Source organism: Myripristis murdjan, chromosome 20 (genome assembly GCF_902150065.1).
Source record: "Myripristis murdjan chromosome 20, fMyrMur1.1, whole genome shotgun sequence".
NCBI lineage: Eukaryota > Metazoa > Chordata > Actinopteri > Holocentriformes > Holocentridae > Myripristis > Myripristis murdjan.
In genome coordinates this window covers 570,283-591,988 of record NC_043999.1, presented here as the reverse complement: position 1 = coordinate 591,988, position 21,706 = coordinate 570,283, and the positions used below count along the sequence as shown (strand labels likewise).

Here is a 21,706-nt window from a genome sequence, read left to right as displayed (position 1 = left end):
CATACCTGATACCATCAGAATTACAATAAATATATTGTTCATCAAACATACAATAGACAATAGCAAATCATAATACTGTACAGCCTCAGGAGTTTCCATAGAAACCAGACTTTTTGACAGTATCTTTACTTTTAGTTATTTGTTGGTATTCTCCACTGTGTTTGTAGATGTGTTAAGACTATTCAATTGAAAACAGGCTGCTTTCAAATGTATACCTGCTTTCTATGTTGAATTAATTAATTAAAAAAAAAACTATCCAAAGACTATCCAATTAAAGTGAAAAACAGTTGAGAACAGTCAGAAGTCTACAGCCTATCAATGTAACATCTACATTCATCTACTTATTATTTGCATCAGACATATTAACCATTTGGGTTTTATATTAAATCTGTAATCACAGATTGTGTGACTGTGGACTGTCAGAGACTCACTGTGAAGTCCTGGCCTCGGCTCTGAAGTCCAACCCCTCCCACCTGACAGAGCTGCACCTGAGTCACAACTACCTGCAGGATTCAGGAGTGAAGCTGCTGTCTGCTGGACTGGAGAGTCCAAACTGCAGACTGCAGACTCTGAGGTCATTTCATGACTTTTACTTTTGCAGATACATATTTTAAGAGGAAGGTCTTCTCTTGTCTGCAAATACTGGCTGGAAGATGAGGTGACTAAAAATAATGCACCAGTCTTTAGCATAAACCATCTGAATGGCTGTCTTGTACTTTCAGACTTGACAGGTGTGAATTGACAGAGAGCAGCTGTGCTTCTCTGGCCTCGGCTCTGAAGTCCAACCCCCATCTGACAGAGCTGGACCTGAGTGAGAACAAGCTGCAGGATTCAGGAGTGAAGCTGCTGTCTGCTGGATTGGAGAGTCCAAACTGCAGACTGAAGACTCTCAGGTCACAATTATTTAGCCCTGTGCTGACATATATTTGATATAAATATTACATTAATATTTCAGTGACATTTGCTGACATCTTTGTAATGGCGGTATTAATATCATCAATACTGTTTCCACGGTCAAGTGTGCTCACAAGACCAGCATTTCCCTAATACTGGGATAGGACCAACCATATCTACTTATTTTGCCTAATCATGGCCAATGCAGGGAATAATGTCCTCTATAAATGCCTGCTATTTTTCTTCATTCAGATTGAGGTCTTGCAGCTTGTCGGGGAGTTGCTGTGCTTCTCTGGCCTCTGCTGTGAAGTCCAACCCCCATCTGATAGAGCTGGACCTGAGGGGAAATGATTCAATGGACAAGACAGTGGAACTGCTATTTGATCTGGTGGAGAGTCCAAACTGTGGACTGAAGACTCTGAGGTCAGTAGAGGGGTGGAGTCGGTCCATGTTAACAAGCTTCATTAGCTGGTCTCAGTTAGTGGAAGCAGTTATTCTGAACACAGTTAGCAGTCAAATGAACCACTGAACCCTGTTTGTCCATGTTGGCTTGAGATAAGGAGCTCCCTGTCTGGTTTTTTCACTGGCACAGTTCTTACAATGGAACTTAGGGTTGGAGTAAGCAGCCAGGTAGACAATTTCAGTTTTGAAACACACCCAGCATCAGCCAGAGGTGTGTTGGTGTCTCGTGTTTTGAGTTGACCTGGAGATGATGATGATGATGATGATGATGATGTGTTCTTCTCTACAGGGTGAACGATAAAGAAACCGTGATCCCAGCCGACAGCCTTAGAGGATGTGAGTGCAGAAACAGTATAAACACACTGCTTATAGTTATAGCTATATCTCTCTACATATCTGCTTCTGGTAATGATGATTAAAAGACCTTGAAGTGGTTTTTAATGCAAAGAGAAGAGCCTCTTCACTTCAAGTGTGGCTGCAGGTCTGAGAGCCGTGAGCTCAGTGTGTTCACTGCTGTTCATTAACATGGACGCTGCGCTACACAGCTGTTGACTTGTGCTGTGAACACAGCTGCAGTCTGGATGTGCTGCAGCTCTGACTGACAGCTGATGAAGTGAGTCTCAGTAAATGAGGATTTCTGATGTGTGCTGTGTGTCTTCTCCCCATCAGATGCCCGTCATCTCACACTGGATCCAAACACAGCGCACAGAAACCTCCATCTGTCTAAAGACAACAGAGAGGTGAAGATGATGTCTGAGCTGCAGTGGTTTTCTGGTCACCCAGACAGATTTGAGCAGAAGCCTCAGGTTCTGTGTAGAGAAGGTCTGACTGGGCAATGTTACTGGGAGGTCCAGTGGAAAGGAATGGTTTCTATAGCAGTGACTTACAGAGGAATCAGAAGAAGTGATTTTGACTCTCAGTTTGGAAACAATAAACAGTCCTGGAGTCTGTGGTGCTCTGTTGACAGATACTTTGCCAGTCACAACGGTGAGTCCACCTTCATCTCTGTCCGTCCCCGTGGATCTGACAGAGTAGCAGTGTATCTGGACTGCTCTGCTGGATCTCTGTCCTTCTACAGAGTCTTTTCTGACAGACTGACACTCCTCCACACCTTCAGCTCCACCTTCACTGAGCCTCTCTACCCTGTGTTTGGGTTTGGGTTGTGGTTTCCTGGTTCTCGTCTCATTCTGCTGCCAGTTTCTGAGAAACAAAGACTTGAAAATGTTTTGGACCATCTGTATCAGCGTGTTGGTTGTTAACCAGCTGGAGAAGAGGCTGCAGAACTGAAGTGTCATGTTCTTAAAATGTTGAAGAATCAAAATTTTCATGTTGTCAAAAAGCTGATTGACAGTATTGATCCTGAGTTTGCACAGACATGAATGTCTTGTCTGATTAGGCCGTGTGCCACAGTGAGCCAAGAGGCTGCAGGTTTTCATTCCAACCAAAAACTCCACCAGCTGATTTCACTGCTCACCTCCAAGCAGAGAGGAGGGACTAAACCTGCAGCCTCTCGGCTCACTCTGGATTAGACCAATCCTGCTGACTGCAGACGTCACTGAAGCCTGTACCCTCTCCCTGATTGGCAGGGTTTTGAGTGACTATATCTATTTATTGAAACATTTCATTGGCAGCCATGCATTCCTTCCCAAAGGCTTGTTTTTCTGTATTTTTTATTGTCTGTTAATCTTTTATTTTTCTTATTTTTCTTTTTTATTATCCCAGTGACCTGAGCCATTTTTTGTCAGACTTCAGAAAAGGTTTCTCTGATGTGACTGATGGCTTGTTGGAAGTGGGACAAACAGTCATCCTGAATGTTAATGTTGTCTGAAAGTGTCATTGAAGCCTCTTCTGATCATCTCTATTGATTCTGAAACCACACACAGAGATATGTGGCAGCTCATTGGAACAGAGTGTCTGATTGGTTAGTGATGTCACTGAAGCCCCTCCTCCTGTCATAACGGTTATATTGTTATGCTCTGTGTTTGCCCGGTCAGCCTGAGGTCAGTGACGTCTTGTTGGACTCAGGAGAGTTTCCGCTGATGACTTCAGCGACTCTCCCTGATCCCCGACTGCTGGAACCACTTTACAACAAGACTGCCCTCAGGAATCAGTGTTTACAGTTAGGTTATTGATTAGGTTGGAAACACTTTATAAGTCATTACCAAACAATGATAAAGAAGTTATAACACAGTTTTCATAGATCGATGCAGATTCACTATGTCAAGGTCACGTTTCTGCTGCATCCGTTCTGTTCAGTCTCAGGTGTTTATCTTGTACCTTCATCAGTCAGCCATCCTTGGTGTCTGTTGTTCACCGACTTCATTCACTTCTAATGTCTTATAACAGCTCATGAATGATTTATAAAGTGTTCATAACCCCATTAATAACCTAATTATAAACCACTCATGAAGCTTTTATAAGGGTTGTGTTGTGGTGGTGGTACCTTACTGTCTTCATCTGCTGATAGCGACTGAGAAAAACTAAACGACTGAAGAAAAAGTCTTTAAGTGTCCAGTTTTGTTTTGTTTGTTATCAAGTTGCCTTTGAATTCATCAGGTCATCGAGGAATTTGTCACTCTTGTTTGATTTGTGCAATTTCATTGTTTTTCATTTCATTTCGTTTCGTTTTCAGTTCATGTTGATGTAATCTCATCTGAATTTGATGCTTTAACTAACTACAGCATTTTTAACATAATTTCTGTCACTCATTACCTGGTATGAGTTGTAGCTGTTTTTTAGTAATAACAAGTTCCAGGTGTTACTTGTGTCTGTTTAATATCAGCAAATCATCACAACATTTACATACAGATATCACTACATTAAATTAGAAGCATTATAGTGATTACCATGTTGGTTTCTTAAAGGAATAAAGTAATAAATGACACATTACTCTTAATTTTTCCTACGAGTGATGGATTTCTTATTTACTCACTTTATTCCTCATTGAGAAATTAGGTTCAGAGCTTTGGATTGTGCTCTCTGCCTTCACTGACCAATAAATCGTGCAGATCTCAGCGCATACGACCAGCAGAGGTCGTCCAAGTCAGGGTTTCTCAACCAGTGGGCCGCAGCCCTTGAGTGTCCATCCACTGGGCCGCCAGAGTCGTGCACAACTCCACTTAAACAAACCTGCAAGTTGTTCTAAATCAGCTCTGGACCCGACCTGCTAAAGCAAGAGCCACAGCCCGACCCGTACCCGCTGTCACACACATCGCTTCACATCCTGTTGGAGAGGTTTGTCTTTAACTTCAGTTCAGCTGAGCAGAGAAGCTGCAGACACTTTGACGATGTGCTCATCACTTCATCCTGCTGATGATGATCAGTGCGTCTTTGATTGCGGTCAGTCTAGCCAGTGACTGCCTTTGTTTTTGTTTGTTTTGTTTTTAACCTGCCAGATGCTGGTCAAGGAGGCATTGGCAGTGACTGACAACCTGTTTTATGGATCTGGACCTGTATTTTATAAGGATTCTAATTGCTGCACAGGTATAAAAACAGATTTAGTAGTGACTGTAATTATTCTAACTTTACACTGATTTTATGACTTTCTAATATTTCATTTCATATGAAAAACTAGTATTAGAGTTTGTGTGAAATATGTTTTTCTCTTGGGTCCTGAGACATCGTGATGGCCTTAGGGTGGAAAAGGTTGAGAACGCCTAGCTGCCTTCTGGACTTCCCTGCTCTCTTTCAGGCCGATGCACTGACATAATTGAGCCAGACAGATAATACATAATTGAAACTACTTAATACCAAGATTTTTTTTTATTAAAATAAAAATACAATCATTTATTTCAACTGCATTGCATGTTTTCAAGAAAATAGCCACTATAGATGAAACACACTGACTTTTTGGAAAGTCAGCCTAAACTGCCCAAGATTCTCAATGTTGTCTTGAAATTTTTTTTTGGGATGGTGGTGATTCTGGTGAATTTTGTTCTTGTTTACAGACAATTTTGGGAAGGGAGTATGACGCCCCCTGCTGTCTCTGTGAGAAATTTAACTTGGTGGAAAAAGAAAAAAACAAAGAAAGAAAAAGAAAAATGAAGTGCCCTTAGCCAGGCTGCAGACTTTACAAGGAGGTGGGTCAAAGAGCCATTATCTTTGTCAAAAATATGTTCTACAGTTTGTTTAGTAGTCAATTGTCATTTTATTTCATATGTTTAAATGAACTATTGATATTCACTCCGACTGTGAGCACTTTGTTTACAAAAACACCTGCACCAACCGGTGATCTACTATTATGGTTTCTCTGAAGATAAAAGCAGACAAAAAGAGCCAATAACAATAAAAACTGTTAATGAAAATAATTTTGTGAGTCTCCATTTAAAGATGACAAGGCATGCTGCACTAATCACAGCAAATTAATGAAATAAACTAAAAAGGCTGAGTCTAATGAAACACTACACTGAGAGGATTAGCCTGCGCTGCCCTCTACTGGTCTAAAAGCTGCACAGACAACAGGACTTTGAGCTGAAGTCATAAAGAAAACAAAGACTGGCAGCTACAGGAACATTTGAAAACCTGAAAAACTCAAAAGCTCCGTTCATTTTGAGGCTGGTCTGAAATGATAAAATCCAATAACTGATCTAATTCTCAGTGAATCTGCTGCTGTCTTGTGTAGTTTTAGATGTCAGACTTTGTTTTCCTGCCTTCTGCAGAAACCATATTCAGATTCATCTGCTGTGGAAATCGTCTGCCACAGTCTGGAGAAACACCTGAGCAGGTGATCCATGGCCGGCAGCAGCTCTGTGGTTTGTGGAGAGGCTCTGACGTTCAGGCCCGGCTCGGCTCTTCCTCCCCTGGAGTCTGCTGGACGTCCAGAGGACAGCGTGGAAACCTTCATCGCTCATGTCTCCACACCCCGTCTTCCTCCCTCAAACGTCAGGCACGCAGCCATGACACAGTTAATAACAGATTTTCACTTTTCACAGTGAATCCAAAAGAGAAAATCAGCTTCATGAGACTGAAGACTTTCCCAGCTCAAATTAAACACACAGCTCCTGCCGTCACACACTTTCTGTTTCTGTTTCTGTGAAATGACAGAGCGCCAGGAGAGACTCAGATCTGCATAAAAACATAGAAACAAACACTGTAAATATGCATTGTGTGTTCACAGCATGAATAAAAAACAGGATTAAAACAACACACTGTGCTGCAGTCAGGTTCAGGTCGAACATCAGGACCAGAAAGTTCTGATGTTCCACAAAACTCAGTGAAACCCAGGTGGAGAAAACACAAGCCACCTGGCGGGAAGCGTGAGACCGAGGGCCGACCGTGACGTAGTGACGCTCCTGACCACCAGGGGGCTCCACAAGCAGCGTGTGAACTCCAGGGGTCAGGGTCAGGAGCTCCGCCCCCTTTAATAAGACACAGCTCCCCTGAAAGCAGCAGCTGGCTCATCTTGGGCGGGCTCTAAAATATGAGCTGACAACATGCAGGAGGGTTTTCTAATCTGACTGCAGTACCACCACTGACCAAGTTCCTCCTTCGCTCTCCAACATGGAACAACATGCAGCGTTCTCTGGCTCTGTTCCCCCCCTGGTTTTAACATCCGTCCTGAGAAATCCAGTCCCACGCTGACACTTGTAAGTGCTGGTGTGAACAGCAGCAATGCTTCCTGAGTGACTGGATCTCAGGCCACAGTCAAGTCCTGTCCACATGGCATCAGAGGTGTAAACTTGTGCCACACGTGGTCACTGTAGTCTTCCCATTGGTGATCATGGCATGGTAACAAGGTGATGGTCAACACCTGGGCATCGTGTTAACACCTGGAGTCAGGAAAATCAAACGATGACCACCTGACTGTAGACTGGGCACATGGGAGGAGGCCTACTGAAACCATCCCAGCCAGACGGTCTCCAGAGAGTAATTTGCACATCCGCTGAGGAACTGAGTTACCACACAGGATGACAAAAGGTTGCCCGACCTGCATCAGGAAGTGCCTCAAACAGTTTGAGATGCTCAGGGTTCAGACCTACACTGCTGAACCCACAAAAAGCATCGCAGTGAGCTCGGAGCTGAGCCTGAGGGCCGCGCTCTCAGTTTACTGGTTGGTGTTTGTTCCAGCCCTCACCTGAGCTCACAAGCTCAGCCAGGTAACCGACAGAATCAGAGCGCATGAACAAGTGGAGGAAAGGTGTAGAGCCACAACTCCTCTGCATTGGAAGGAGCGAATTTAAGTAAAAACACCTCCTGAGCAGAGACCCAGAAGACTTTGGGGTGATTATATTATAAAACCTCAAGATCCCCCAGGTGGAGCTGATGGGCGTGGCCTGCCATAACCCAGATAAGCAGCAGAAAGAGGCTGGAGAGACGTACAATATACAAGGGTTTGTAGGAGAGTACAGGGAATACAGCTCTGTCATCACTTCCTTTTTTTGACCCTGTGTGCCTACAGTGAAATGTTGAAAGACATAAATGAAGCAGGCGTGGGGATTTCATGCTGGAGAGCAGGCGCAGTCGTGTCAGAAACGTCAGAAACAAGAATTTCCTGACATGAATATCAGCCCGACAATAACATAATGATGATAAGACTGAACAAGACAGAACAACACACATCATCACCACACACCAGAGCGTTACACGATCCCATGAAAAGGGATCATGTGACGTATCAACTTTTGCCTTCACAATAAAAGTGCAACAGTAGAAATAAAGACCTAAACCTGTGCAGCCCACATGGAGGCCAAATTGAAAGTCTCCATTTAAATGCAGAGGGGAACTTTCAACATAATTATCATGCCAACTTTTAGTATTTATCATCGGATCACAGGAAAACAAACCGCCATGCTGTTACTCTGAAAAGTCGTCTTCTTGTTTGGGCCTCTGAAAGTGAAAGTGTGAATGCAGCTTTAGACTCCATGTAGACACGACAGAGACGAGCAGGAGGTGAGTGTTATTCCAACATTATTATTGTTATAATCTGACTGTAAAGGTCTGTCAATCAGCTGTGAGTCTGTGGACAAGCTGGACAATACACACTGTTTGAGTTAGACACTTTTCCTCTGGTTATTCAGGCAGTCTGGGTGGGGAGCGAATCTCATTATTACATAATGTCTAAGTATAAAAAATATTTAGGAAAGGTAAAGAGATGTAGGAAAAGTCAACCTGGTAAGACGCATCTAAAGACCCATTTTAATTCTGTGGCTTTTAACTTTTCTTAGCCTGTTTTCATCTTTGAACTTGTTCCATTGTCATTTTTATTTGATGGCCTCTGCAAAGTCCTGATTTTAGCGCCATCTGTCTGTACTGCCCGTATGTACTACAATAATATTTTGTCTGTGTATTTTATTGTGTTTGTGAAGCACTTTGGTGCAAAAGGATGACATTGTGTGTGTGTGTGTGTGTGTGTGTGTATCCAGAAGATGAGTGTGTGTGTGGAGGAAGAGGAGGGCAGAGCAGCGTCTCCAGTGTCCAGCTGTGTGTCTATGAAGAGTGACTGGTCTAAACATAATCCTCCAGACTTCAGTGATGAACCTGCACCTTCAGACACAAAGTAAGACGATGTCACTGCGTCAGAATGAACGTCTATGGATACAGAGACAGAAGATGAAACTCTGCTGAGATTAATGAGATTTATTTTAAAAACATCTCCTCCTATTGCAAAATGATCACTGGCATAAAACTCATGTTGAAATGTTGAATCTCTTGGGGTTAAAATAAGATTATACTTCTAACTGAATGTTTCTACTTGAGAAAAACCAGCCTTACCTCTAGAGCTCGGACGTCTGTCTCCGTCCCGATCACACGGCACGTCAGTCCAGACCAAGCCAGTACCTCACGATAGGAAGACAATTTTTTTTTTTACTATTTTATTGCAGGTTTTCACATCATCAATTATTGCTTACATTCATTATGTAATTCATCCTGCTACATTTATACATTTTTACAGGCTGTGCACTTACAAGACAAAACAAAAATGGACAAAGGACAATAAATAGATAATAGAAATAAAAACTACAGATGTGAGACAAAGCAACAACAGTACATAAACAAAAAGAAACTATAACAATACCCATAAAAAATAAAATAATAAACAAAAGTGGGAGTGAAGGGGGGGGGGGCATAGGGAATTAGGTTGCGGGGGTTGAGTTGTAATCTTGCAGTACTCTTGGTTTTAAAGTTTTACTGATCCACTCCTTCTATTTCCATGACCAATTTACTCCAATTTCTTTTGAATTCCTCCTCTTCTATTTCTCAATTTATAAGTTATTCTTTCTATTTCCCTGATCTCTTCAACTGTTTTTTCCCAAGACTTAACAGATGGTGGTTTCACATTTAGCCACTTTAGCGTGATTTGTTTTAATGCTGCTATACGTATTATTGAATACAGATATTTATCTCCTTCCTTCTTAATTTCACTTGGGATGAATAGGATATTTGGCGGTTGTAATAATTTCTTTAACTTATATATGGGTCATTCCATGTCATTTCACCAAATTTTCAGGACATCCCACGCACTTGGGTCTCAAAAAATTCTTAAAAAAATCACCAGTTGTTCCTTATTTATCCAATAGACAAACTGTAAAATTTTAGTTTGCTCGGATGGATTCTTTTTGAGATATGGCCAATTTAGTGAGGGGGGTATGTGTCGATTTTGGTGATATTTTCGCGAGTCCTTATTTTTCCAACTTTTCCAGGTGTCAGTATCTCAGGAACTACATCACATAGGAAACTGAAATTTGGTACGGAAGGGACAAGGAACAAGGAACAACTGGTGAATTTTTCAGAATTTTTTGAGACCCAAGTGCGTTGGCCATTTGTTGAAATGACATGGAATGACCCATATGCTTGTGATTCTCCTCTGAATTACACCCCAAAATTCTTTCAGCGCTGGACAAGAAATAAAAAAAAAATATGTGCATGACTGGCTTCAATGCATGATTTCTGTTTGTCTGCATATTCTCACTGCTTTTATTGCTGCTTCCCAGCTGTCCTCCAACCTCTGCTGTCCCAGCCCGGGACAGAGGCAGCTGAACAAGACATTGTACATCCTGTCTTCAAAACAAAAGCACCACTCTCATTCATATTATTGAATGGCTTTAGGCCTTTCACTGTGTAACAAAAATGGCAAGGACTGCAAGTGAGAAGTGTCCAGCGTTCCACATTCAATGTATTGGCCATAAGTGCACCATCTAGGTGCTGATAGCGCACTGCTATCTGCTGCACTGTTGGACTTGTCAGTGTGAACACACTTATGCACTCAAAATATCAAGAGTAAGTACAGATGTTTGCAAAATGAGACATAAAATATTTCCACATGCTTAAGCATGCAATCAAACCAGTTGTGATGAGGGTATTTTGGTCAGGCCACCGAGCTCAAATACCTACAACATGTTAATGTGTAGGCGTATAACCAGGCTTATACTAACAAGGCTAAGTAGGTTTAGCCACCAACCAACGCTGCTTTGTTCCCCAGTTAGCATGCTTCCTTCTCATCCACAACCACTCTCTAGCTTCCCTGGGTGTCTCTGACACGGCCTTATCTGCCTCCTTCAAACTCCTTCCACGAACCAAAGCATCAGGTCTGGCATTAAATTTTGGGACACTTTCCCTAGGAATAACCAACTGCTGCTCTAACACCTTCCTTCCTAGTAATTTCTCCCTCACCTTTACCCCAGTACCCTCTTTCCTATTTAGAAAGAGGGTACTAGGGTACCCATCTTAGAAATGGCTGCTGATGGACACCTAAGTCATCTTAGTGAAGACAGAGCAAACTACTGAAATGCTACATCATGCATGATCTCCACAGTGCCCTTTATCCACGATGGGTGGCTGTGTGCACTGTTGCTCCATGAAGCTACAAAATTCACTACTTTCTAATCAGTTTTGATGAATTTCTTGTAACTCCACAGAGAGAGGAAGAGGAGCAGTGAGGCTGTGGAAGAGCAGCTGTCCTGCTGTGCTTTGTGTCAGGAGCTCCTGAGGGATCCAGTCTCCACCAGCTGTGGACACTGGTTCTGCAGACGGTGCATCACCTCAGACTGGGACCAGTCTGGTTCATCAGGAGACTCTGCCTGTCCTCAGTGTGGAGAAAGATCCAGAACAAGACCTGGACTGCAGACACCCAGTCAAACCAGCACAGTGGACGGCAGTCTGCAGGAGGTTTTAGACGAGCATAAGATCAGTCTTAGGAGGAGATGTGAATTTGTGACAGAAGGAACTGCTGCAGCAGGAAGTGGAACCCCCCTCAACAGGATCTACACTGAGCTCTACATCACACAGGGACGGAGGGAAGGGGTTAATACCCAACATGAGGTGTGGCAGCTGGAGACAACATCCAAGATGGAGACCCTCCATGACACTCCAGTCAAGTGCCAGGACATCTTTAAACCCTTACCTGGCCAAGACACACACATCAGAGTAGTTGTGACGCAGGGCGTCGCTGGCATTGGAAAAACCTTCTCAGTGCAGAAGTTCACTCTGGACTGGGCAGAGGGCTTGGAAAACCAACATGTCAGTCTTGTGGTTCTGCTTTCGTTCCGGGAGCTGAACTTGATCAAAGATGAGCGCTACAGTCTTCTCCAGCTGCTCCGTGTTTTCCATCCAACATTACAGACGGTCACAGCAGAGCAGCTCGCCGTCTGTAAAGTCGTGTTCATCTTTGACGGCCTGGATGAAAGCAGGTTTTTATTGGATTTACAGAACAATGAGGTTGTGTCTGATGTCACACAGATATCATCAGTAAACGTGCTGTTGACAAACCTCATCAAGGGGAATCTGCTTCCCTCGGCTCTCGTCTGGATAACTTCCAGACCTGCGGCGGCCAATCAGATCCCTCCTATATGTATGGACAGGGTAACAGAAGTCCGAGGGTTCACTGACCTCCAGAAGGAGGAGTACTTCAGGAGGAGATCCAGTGATGAGGAGCTGTGCAGCAGAATCATCTCACACATCAAGGCGTCCAGGAGCCTCCACATCATGTGCCACATCCCAGTCTTCTGCTGGATCACTGCTACAGTTCTGGAGCACATGTTGACTACAGACCAGAGAGGAGAGCTGCCCAAGAGCCTGACTGACATGTACTCACACTTCCTGCTGGTTCAGACACAGAGGAAGAAGCACAAGTACGATGAGAGACATGACAGGAGTCAGCAGGAGCTGATGGAGACTGACAGGGAAGTTCTTCTGAAGCTGGGCAGGCTGGCGTTTGAACATCTGGAGAAAGGCAACCTGATGTTCTACCAAGAAGACCTGGAGGAGTGTGGTCTTGATGTCACAGAGGCCTCGGTGTACTCAGGAGTGTGCACAGAGATCTTCAAAACAGAGTGTGTGCTCTTCCACAGAAAAGTCTACTGCTTTGTTCATCTGAGCATTCAGGAGTTTCTTGCCGCAGTCTACATCTTCCACTGTTACACCAACAGGGACATGGAGACACTGGACACATTCATTGGAAACAACTGGGATGATGAAGACAGTGAATCATCAATGGATGACGACATCAGTTATTTATATGATGGTATCTTTGTTAGATATGCAAACTCTAAGATTCTGGACACATTTCTGGGAAACGACTGGGGTAGATACGGATGCAATGATCAATCCCTGGATGCCTTGCTGAAGGCATCAATGTTGAAAGCCCTGGACAGTAAAAATGGCCACCTGGACCTCTTTGTCCGTTTCCTTCATGGCCTCTCACTGGAGTCCAACCAGAGGCTCTTAGGAGGCCTGCTGGGTCAGACAAAGAGCAGACCAGAAGACATCCAGAGAGCCATCAACAACCTGAAGAAGATGAACACTTTCAGTGTCTCTCCTGACAGAAGCATCAACATCTTCCACTGTTTGATGGAGATGAACAACCTCTCAGTACATCAGGACATCCAACAGTTCCTTAAGTCAGAGAGCAGATCAGAGAAGGAACTCTCTGAGATCCACTGCTCAGCTCTGGCCTACATGCTGCAGATGTCAGAGGAGGTTCTGGATGAGTTGGACCTGCAGATGTACAACACATCATTGGAGGGACGATGGAGACTGATCCCAGCTGTGAGGAACTGCAGGAAGGCTCGGTTAGTCCTGATGTGAATATAGACATTATACAACAACACAGAGCTGTATTCATACCTGATACCATCAGAATTACAATAAATATATTGTTCATCAAACATACAATAGACAATAGCAAATCATAATACAGCCTCAGGAGTTTCCATAGAAACCAGATTTTTTGACAGTATGTTTACTTTTAGTTATTTGTTGACATTCTCCACTGTGTTTGTAGATGTGTTAAGACCATCCAATTAAAGTGAAAAACAGTTGAGAACAGTCAAAAGTCTACAACCTATCAATGTAACACCTGCATTATCTACTTATTATTTGCATCAGACATATTAACCGTTTGGGTTTTATATTAAACCTGTAATCACAGACTGTCTGACTGTGGACTGTCAGAGACTCACTGTGAAGTCCTGGCCTCGGCTCTGAAGTCCAACCCCTCCCACCTGACAGAGCTGGACCTGAGTCACAACTACCTGCAGGATTCAGGAGTGAAGCTGCTGTCTGCTGGACTGGAGAGTTCAAACTGCAGACTGAAGACTCTGAGGTCAGTTCATAACTTTTACTCTTGCAAATACGTATTTTAAGAGGAAGGTTTGCTCTTGTCTGCAAATACTGGCTGGAAGATGAGGTGACTAAAAATAATGCACCAGTCTCTAGCACAAACCATCTGATTGGCTGTCTTGTACTTTCAGACTTGACAGGTGTGAATTGACAGAGATCAGCTGTGCTTCTCTGGCCTCGGCTCTGAAGTCCAACCCCCATCTGACAGAGCTGGACCTGAGTGAGAACGAGCTGCAGGATTCAGGAGTGGAGCTGCTGTCTGCTGGACTGGAGAGTCCAAACTGCAGACTGAAGACTCTGAGGTCACAATTATTTAGTCCTGTGCTGACATATATTTGATATAAATATTTCATTAATATTTCAGTGACATTTGCTGACATGTATAACGGAAGTATTAATATCATCAATACTGTTTCAACGGTCAAGTGTGCTCACAAGACCAGCATTTCCCTAATACTGGGATAGGACCGACCATATCTACTTATTTTGCCTAATCATGGCCAATGCAGGGAATAATGTCCTCTATAAATGCATGCTCTTTTGCTTCATTCAGATTGAGGTCTTGCAGCTTGTCGGGGAGTTGCTGTGCTTCTCTGGCCTCGGCTCTGAAGTCCAACCCCCATCTGACAGAGCTGGACCTGAAGGGAAATGAACCAATGGACGAGACAGTGGAACTGCTATTTGATCTGGTGGAGAGTCCAAACTGTGGACTGAAGACTCTGAGGTCAGTAGAGGAGTGGAGTCAGTCCATGTTGACAAGCTTCATTAGCTGGTCTCAGTTAGTGGAAGCTGTTATTCTGAACACAGTTAGCAGCCAAATGAACCACTGAACCCTGTTTGTCCATGTTGGCTTGAGATAAGGAGCTCCCTGTCTGGTTTGAGATGCATTTTCTGGGAAATCTCCAAATTTTTCACCGGCACAGTTCTTACAATGGAACTTAGGGTTTGGGTTCAGCAGCCAGGTAGACAATTTCAGTTTTGAAACACACCCAGCATCAGCCAGAGGTGTGTTGGTGTCTCATGTTTGAGTTAAACTGGAGATGATGATGATGATGATGATGATGTGTTCTTCTCTACAGGGTGAACTATAAAGAAACCGTGATCCCAGCCAACAGCCTTAGAGGAAGTGAGTTCAGAAACAGTATAAACACACTGCTTATAGTGATAGCTATATCTGTCTATATATCTGCTTCTGGTAATGATGATTAAAAGACCTTGAAGTGGTTTTTAATGCAAAGAGAAGAGCCTCTTCACTTCAAGTGTGGCTGCAGGTCTGAGAGCTGTGAGCTCAGTGTGTTCACTGCTGTTCATTAACATGGACACTGCACTACACAGCTGTTGACTTGTGCTGTGAACACAGCTGCAGTCTGGATGTGCTGCAGCTCTGACTGACAGCTGATGAAGTGACTCTCAGTAAATGAGGATTTCTGACGTGTGCTGTGTGTCTTCTCCCCATCAGATGCCCGTCATCTCACACTGGATCCAAACACAGCGAACAGAAAACTCCGTCTGTTTGAGGACAACAGAGAGGTGGAGATGACGTCTGAGCTGCAGTCGTATCCTCGTCACCCAGACAGATTTTACCTGGAGCCTCAGGTTCTGTGTAGAGAAGGTCTGACTGGGCGATGTTACTGGGAGGTCCAGTGGAGAAGAGAGGTTTATATAGCAGTGACTTACAGAGGAATCAGAAGAAGTGGTGTTGACTCTCTGTTTGGAAACAATAAAAAGTCGTGGAGTCTGTGGTGCTCTGATTTCAGCTACACTGCCAGACACAACAGGAAGTTCACCAGCATCTCTGTCCGTCCCTGTGGATCTGACAGAGTAGCAGTGTATCTGGACTGCTCTGCTGGAACTCTGTCCTTCTACAGAGTCTCTTCTGACAGACTGACACTCCTCCACACCTTCAGCTCCACCTTCACTGAGCCTCTCTACCCTGGGTTTGGGTTCTGGTCTCCTGGTTCTCGTGTGATTCTGCTGCCAGTTTCTGAGAAACAAACATTTGCTTGAAAATGTTTTGGACCATCTGTATCAGGGTGTTGGTTGCTAACCAGCTGGAGAAGAGGCTACAGAAAGTCTTGAACTGTCATGTTCTTAAAATGTTCAAGAATCAAAATGTTCATGTTGTCAAAAAGCTGATTGACAGTATTGATCCTGAATTTGCACAGACATGAATGTCTTGTCTGATTAGACCATGTGCCACAGTGAGCCGAGAGGCTGCAGGTTTTCATTCCAACCAAAAACTCCACCAGCTGATTTCACTGATCACCTCCAAGCAGACAGGAGGGACTAAACCTGCAGCCTCTCGGCTCACTCTGGATTAGACCAATCCTGCTGACGGCAGACGTCACTGAAGCCTGTACCCTCTCTCTGATTGGCTGGGTTTCGAATGACTATGTCTATTGATTGGAACATTTCATTGGCAGCCATGCATTCCTTCCCAAAGGCTTGTTTCTCTGTGTTAATCTTTTATTTTTCTTATTTTTGTATTTTATTATCCCAGTGACCTGTCAGGCTTCAGAAAAAGTTTCCCTGATGTGACTGATGGCTTGTTGGAAGTGGGATAAACAGTCATACTGAATGTTAATATTGTCTGAAAGTGTCATTGAAGCCTCTTCTGATCATCTCTATTGATTCTGAAACCACACACAGAGATATGTGGCAGCTCATTGGAACAGAGTGTCTGATTGGTTAGTGATGTCACTGAAGCCCCTCCTCCTGTCATAACGGTTATATTGTTATGCTCTGTGTTTGCCTGGTCAGCCTGAGGTCAGTGACGTCTTGTTGGACTCAGGAGAGTTTCCGCTGATGACTTCAGCGACTCTCCCTGATCCCCGACTGCTGGAACCACTTTACAACAAGACTGCCCTCAGGAATCAGTGTTTACAGTTAGTTATTAATCAGGTTGGAAACACTTTATGAATCATTAAGAAACAATGATAAAGAAGTTATAACACAGTTTTCATAGATCGATGCAGATTCACTATGTCAAGGTCACGTTTCTGCTGCATCCGTTCTGTTCAGTCTCAGGTGTTTATCTTGTACCTTCATCAGTCAGCCATCCTTGGTGTCTGTTGTTCACCGACTTCATTCACCTCTAATGTTTTATAACAGTATTATAACTGTTCATAACCCCATTAATAACCTAATTATAAACCACTCATGAAGCTTTTATAAGGGTCATGTTGCTGTGGTGGTACCTTACTGTCTTCATCTGCTGATACCAACTGAGAAAAACTAAACTAAACGACTGAAGAAAAAGTCTTTAAGTGTCCAGTTTTGTTTTGTTTGTTATCAAGTTGCCTTTGAATTCATCAGGTCACGGAGGAATTTGTTACTCTTGTTTGATTTGTGCAATTTCATTGTTTTTCATTTCGTTTTTTTCAGTTCATGTTGATGTAATCTCATCTGAATTTGATACTTTAACTAACTACAGCTTTTTTTTTTTTTTTTAACATAATTTCTGTCACTCATTACCTGGTATGAGTTGTAGCTGTTTTTTAGTAGGCCTAATACCAAGTTCCAGGTGTTACTTGTGTCTGTTTAATATCAGTAAATCATCACAACATTTACATACAGATATCACTACATTAAATTAGAAGCATTATTGTGATTACCATGTTGGTTTCTTAGAGGAATAAAGTAATAAACGACACATTACTCTTAACTTTTCTTACGAGTGATGGATTCCTTATTTACTCACTTTATTCCTCCCTGAGAAATTAGGTTCAGAGCTTTGGATTGTGCTCTCTGCCTTCACTGACCAATAAATCGTGCAGATCTCAGCGCATACGACCAGCAGAGGTCGTCCAAGTCAGGGTTTCTCAACCGGTGGGCCGCAGCCCTCGAGTGTCCATCCACTGGGCCGTCAGAGTCGTGCACAACTCCACTTAAACAAACCTGCAAGTTGTTCTAAATCAGCTCTGGACCCGACCCGCTAAAGCAAGAGCCACAGCCCGACCCGTACCCGCTGTCACACACATCGCTCCACATCCTGTTGGAGAGGTTTAACTTCAGTTCAGCTGAGCAGAGAAGCTGCAGACACTTTGACGATGTGCTCATCACTTCATCCTGCTGATGATGATCAGTGTGTCTTTGATTGCGGTCAGTCTAACCAGTGACTGCCTTTGTTTTTGTTTGTTTTGTTTTTAACCTGCCAGATGCTGGTCAAGGAGGCATTGGCAGTGACTGACATCCTGTTTTATGGATCTGGACCTGTATTTTATAAGGATTCCAATTGTTGCACAGTTTTAAAAATAGATTTAGTAGTGACTGTAATTATTCTAACTTTACACTGATTTTATGACTTTCTAATATTTCATTTCATATGAAAAACTAGTATTAGAGTTTGTGTGAAATATGTTTTTCTCTTGGGTCCTGAGACATCATGATGGCCTTAGGGTGGAAAAGGTTGAGAACGCCTAGCTGCCTTCTGGACTTCCCTGCTCTCTTTCAGGCCGATGCACTGACATAATTGAGCCAGACAGATAATACATAATTGAAACTACTTAATACCAAGATTTTTTTTTATTAAAATAAAAATACAATCATTTATTTCAACTGCATTGCATGTTTTCAAGAAAATAGCCTCTATAGATGAAACACACTGACTTTGTGGAAAGTCAGCCTAAACCGCCCAAGATTCTCAATGTTGTCTTGAAATTATTTTTTGGGATGGTGGTGATTCTGGTGAATTTTGTTCTTGTTTACAGACAATTCTGGGAAGGAAGTATGACGCCCCCTGCTGTCTCTGTGAGAAATTTAACTTGGTGGAAAAAGAAAAAAACAAAGAAAGAAAAAGAAAAATGAAGTGCGCTTAGCCAGGCTGCAGACTTTACAAGGAGGTGGGTCAAAGAGCCATTATCTTTGTCAAAAATATGTTCTACAGTTTGTTTTGCAGTCAATTGTCATTTTATTTCATATGTTTAAATGAACTATTGATATTCACTCCGACTGTGAGCACTTTGTTTACAAAAACACCTGCACCAACTGGTGATCTACTATTATAATTTCTCTGAAGATAAAAGCAGACAAAAAGAGCCAATAACAATAAAAACTGTTAATGAAAATAATTTTGTGCGTCTCCATTTAAAGATGACAAGGCATGCTGCACTAATCACAGCAAATTAATGAAATAAACTAAAAAGGCTGAGTCTAATGAAACACCACACTGAGAGGATTAGCCTGCGCTGCCCTCTACTGGTCTAAAAGCTGCACAGACAACAGGACTTTGAGCTGAAGTCATAAAGAAAACAAAGACCGGCAGCTACAGGAACATTTGAAAACCTGAAAAACTCAAAAGCTCCGTTCATTTTGAGGCTGGTCTGAAATGATAAAATCTTCAAGGCAGATTCTCCAATAACTGATCTAATTCTCAGTGAATCTGCTGCTGTCTTGTGTAGTTTTAGATGTCAGACTTTGTTTTCCTGCCTTCTGCAGAAACCATATTCAGATTCATCTGCTGTGGAAACCGTCTGCCACAGTCTGGAGAAACACTTGAGCAGGTGATCCATGGCCGGCAGCAGCTCTGTGGTTTGTGGAGAGGCTCTGACGTTCAGGCCCGGCTCGGCTCTTCCTCCCCTGGAGTCTGCTGGACGTCCAGAGGACAGCGTGGAAACCTTCATCGCTCACGTCTCCACACCCCGTCTTCCTCCCTCAAACGTCAGGCAGGCAGCCATGACACAGTTAATAACAGATTTTCACTTTTCACAGTGAATCCAAAAGAGAAAATCAGCTTCATGAGACTGAAGACTTTCCCAACTCAAATTAAACACACAGCTCCTGCCGTCACACACTTTCTGTTTCTGTTTCTGTGAAATGACAGAGCGCCAGGACAGACTCAGATCTGCATAAAAACATAGAAACAAACACTGTAAATATGCATTGTGTGTTAACAGCATGAATAAAAAACAGGATTAAAACAACACACTGTGCTGCAGTCAGGTTCAGGTCGAACATCAGGACCAGAAAGTTGTGATGTTCCACAAAACTCAGTGAAACCCAGGTGGAGAAAACACACGCCACCTGGCGGGAAGCGCGAGACCGAGGGCCGGCCGTGACGTGGTGACGCTCCTGACCACCAGGGGGCTCCACAAGCAGAGTGTGAACCCCAGGGGTTAGGGTCGGGAGCTCCGCCCCCTTTAATAAGACAGGAGCTCCCCTGAAAACAGCAGCTGGCTCATCTTGGGCGGGCTCTAAAATATGAGCTGACAACATGCAGGAGGGTTTTCTAATCTGACTGCAGTACCACCACTGACCACTGTGGCGCTGCTGCTCCTCACTCACATACAGAGTGTGTGTGTGTGTGTGTGTGTGTGTGTGTCTGTGTGTGTGAGCTGCACAGGCAGGGGACACACTGCAGGGAGGTCAGGCTGGACTTTACTGGACTGTTATTAAAGTTATTATTTTAATTTATAAGCCAATGCAATTAAAAAAAAAATCAACTGAGTTACTGTGAGAATATTACAGGAATATTACAGGAATATTACAGGTGACCAAAAAGCTGTCCCACAGAAACCGAACAGGTAGAACCAGTTTAGAAATGACCGTTCTCTCCTCCACACTTTTTGAAATCTATAAAAGCAGGGAGCTCATGCCTTTTTTAAAAAATTGTTTTCTGGTGATATTTTAGTAATTTTCCGTGAGTGTGTTCAGGTTTCACAGCGAGCCAGGTCATTCTGTTTGTAAATGTAGTTTTGTTGCCATTTTTTTTGATATTTTGGATCACATTGAGGTGTTTTTGTGTTTTAATTTTGCTATTTTTCTGTTTTGCTTGTTTTTCTTGTAACTTTGTTCTCCTGATTCACTTTTTCCATCTTCATAAAGGAAACCAGGTGAATTTGCTCAGGATTCAATCCGTCAAATCAGGAATTTATTGTCTTTTATTGTCTTTTTATTGTCTTTTTATTGTCTTTTTATTGTCTTTTTGAACTTGAAGCCAGTGTCTGTGTAGCCTGTGTGTGTGTGTGTGTGTGTGTGTGTGTGTGTGTGTGTGTAGTTGTATGTGATTGTAATACATTCACAATCCAGAGCTGCAGTTGTCAGATGTACCTGACTGAGCTCACGTAGACAAGGACACACACACACACACACCCACACACACACACACACACAATAAAACACTAAAGTCATTTGATTTCCTGGTTGCAGCTGATTGGCTGCTGGTGCTGATAGTGATGCTGCGTTCAGTGTCGGCTCTTTACTTCCTCCGTCAGAGCTCTGAAGCTCCACACACAGCTGTGTGTGTGTGTGTGTGTGTGTGTGTGTATCTGGTTGACTCTCAGTGTGTTCAGGTGTCTGCTGACTCGCTGTGTGCCACAGGTTCCTGAAGGCATCACGGTAGGTTGATAAGCGCGCTCTGCACTGCCAGGCTCACAGGCACGTGGGCAGCAGCAGCATCACACCGCAGCCACTTCACTGACCTCCAGACTGCAGAGGAAAACCGAAACCTGAAGGTGAGGTGTTGTTTTTGTCTGTTTGTCTGTTTGTTTGTTTTAGACAAACTTCCTGTCTGACATTTGACTGAGATGAGCTGTTCTCACAGGCTTTTATTCTGAAAGGTTTTACCTCACTCTTTCATTTTAATTTAATTCACCTTTATATTTTAGAATTTTTTCGCATTATTATGGTTGTTGTTTTTATATCTAATTTTTATATATTATTATAGAATTATGAAAAATATATTTCTTATTTTCCCTACATTTTTTAACTTTTTTTTTTTTTGCTACTTTTCCCCGTTTCCTTGTCAATTTTACTTTTGTTTTAAATTTTTAATTTTTTTAAATGTATTTTTTTTTTT

General features: G+C 43.0%; 2 protein-coding genes across 2 annotated transcripts in view; both read left to right on the top strand.

The window, feature by feature from the left end:
• LOC115379166 (uncharacterized) overlaps positions 1–16,612 on the top strand; it is a 37,264-nt gene extending 20,652 nt beyond the window's left edge. Inside the window, 6 exon segments of the mRNA XM_030079886.1 lie at positions 197–226; positions 302–574; positions 723–893; positions 1,147–1,317; positions 1,646–1,692; positions 15,371–16,612. Of these exon segments, the coding sequence (XP_029935746.1) occupies positions 197–226; positions 302–574; positions 723–893; positions 1,147–1,317; positions 1,646–1,692; positions 15,371–15,918 (1,240 nt within the window). The 3' untranslated portion in view covers positions 15,919–16,612.
• A 2,807-nt stretch (positions 16,613–19,419) lies between these two features.
• Positions 19,420–21,706, top strand: part of LOC115379165 (cytochrome c oxidase subunit 4 isoform 1, mitochondrial-like) — a 6,298-nt gene continuing 4,011 nt past the window's right edge. Inside the window, exons 1-2 of the mRNA XM_030079884.1 lie at positions 19,420–19,569; positions 21,229–21,246. Coding sequence (XP_029935744.1) covers positions 19,420–19,569; positions 21,229–21,246 — 168 coding nt within the window. The remainder of the gene's footprint in view (positions 19,570–21,228; positions 21,247–21,706) is intronic.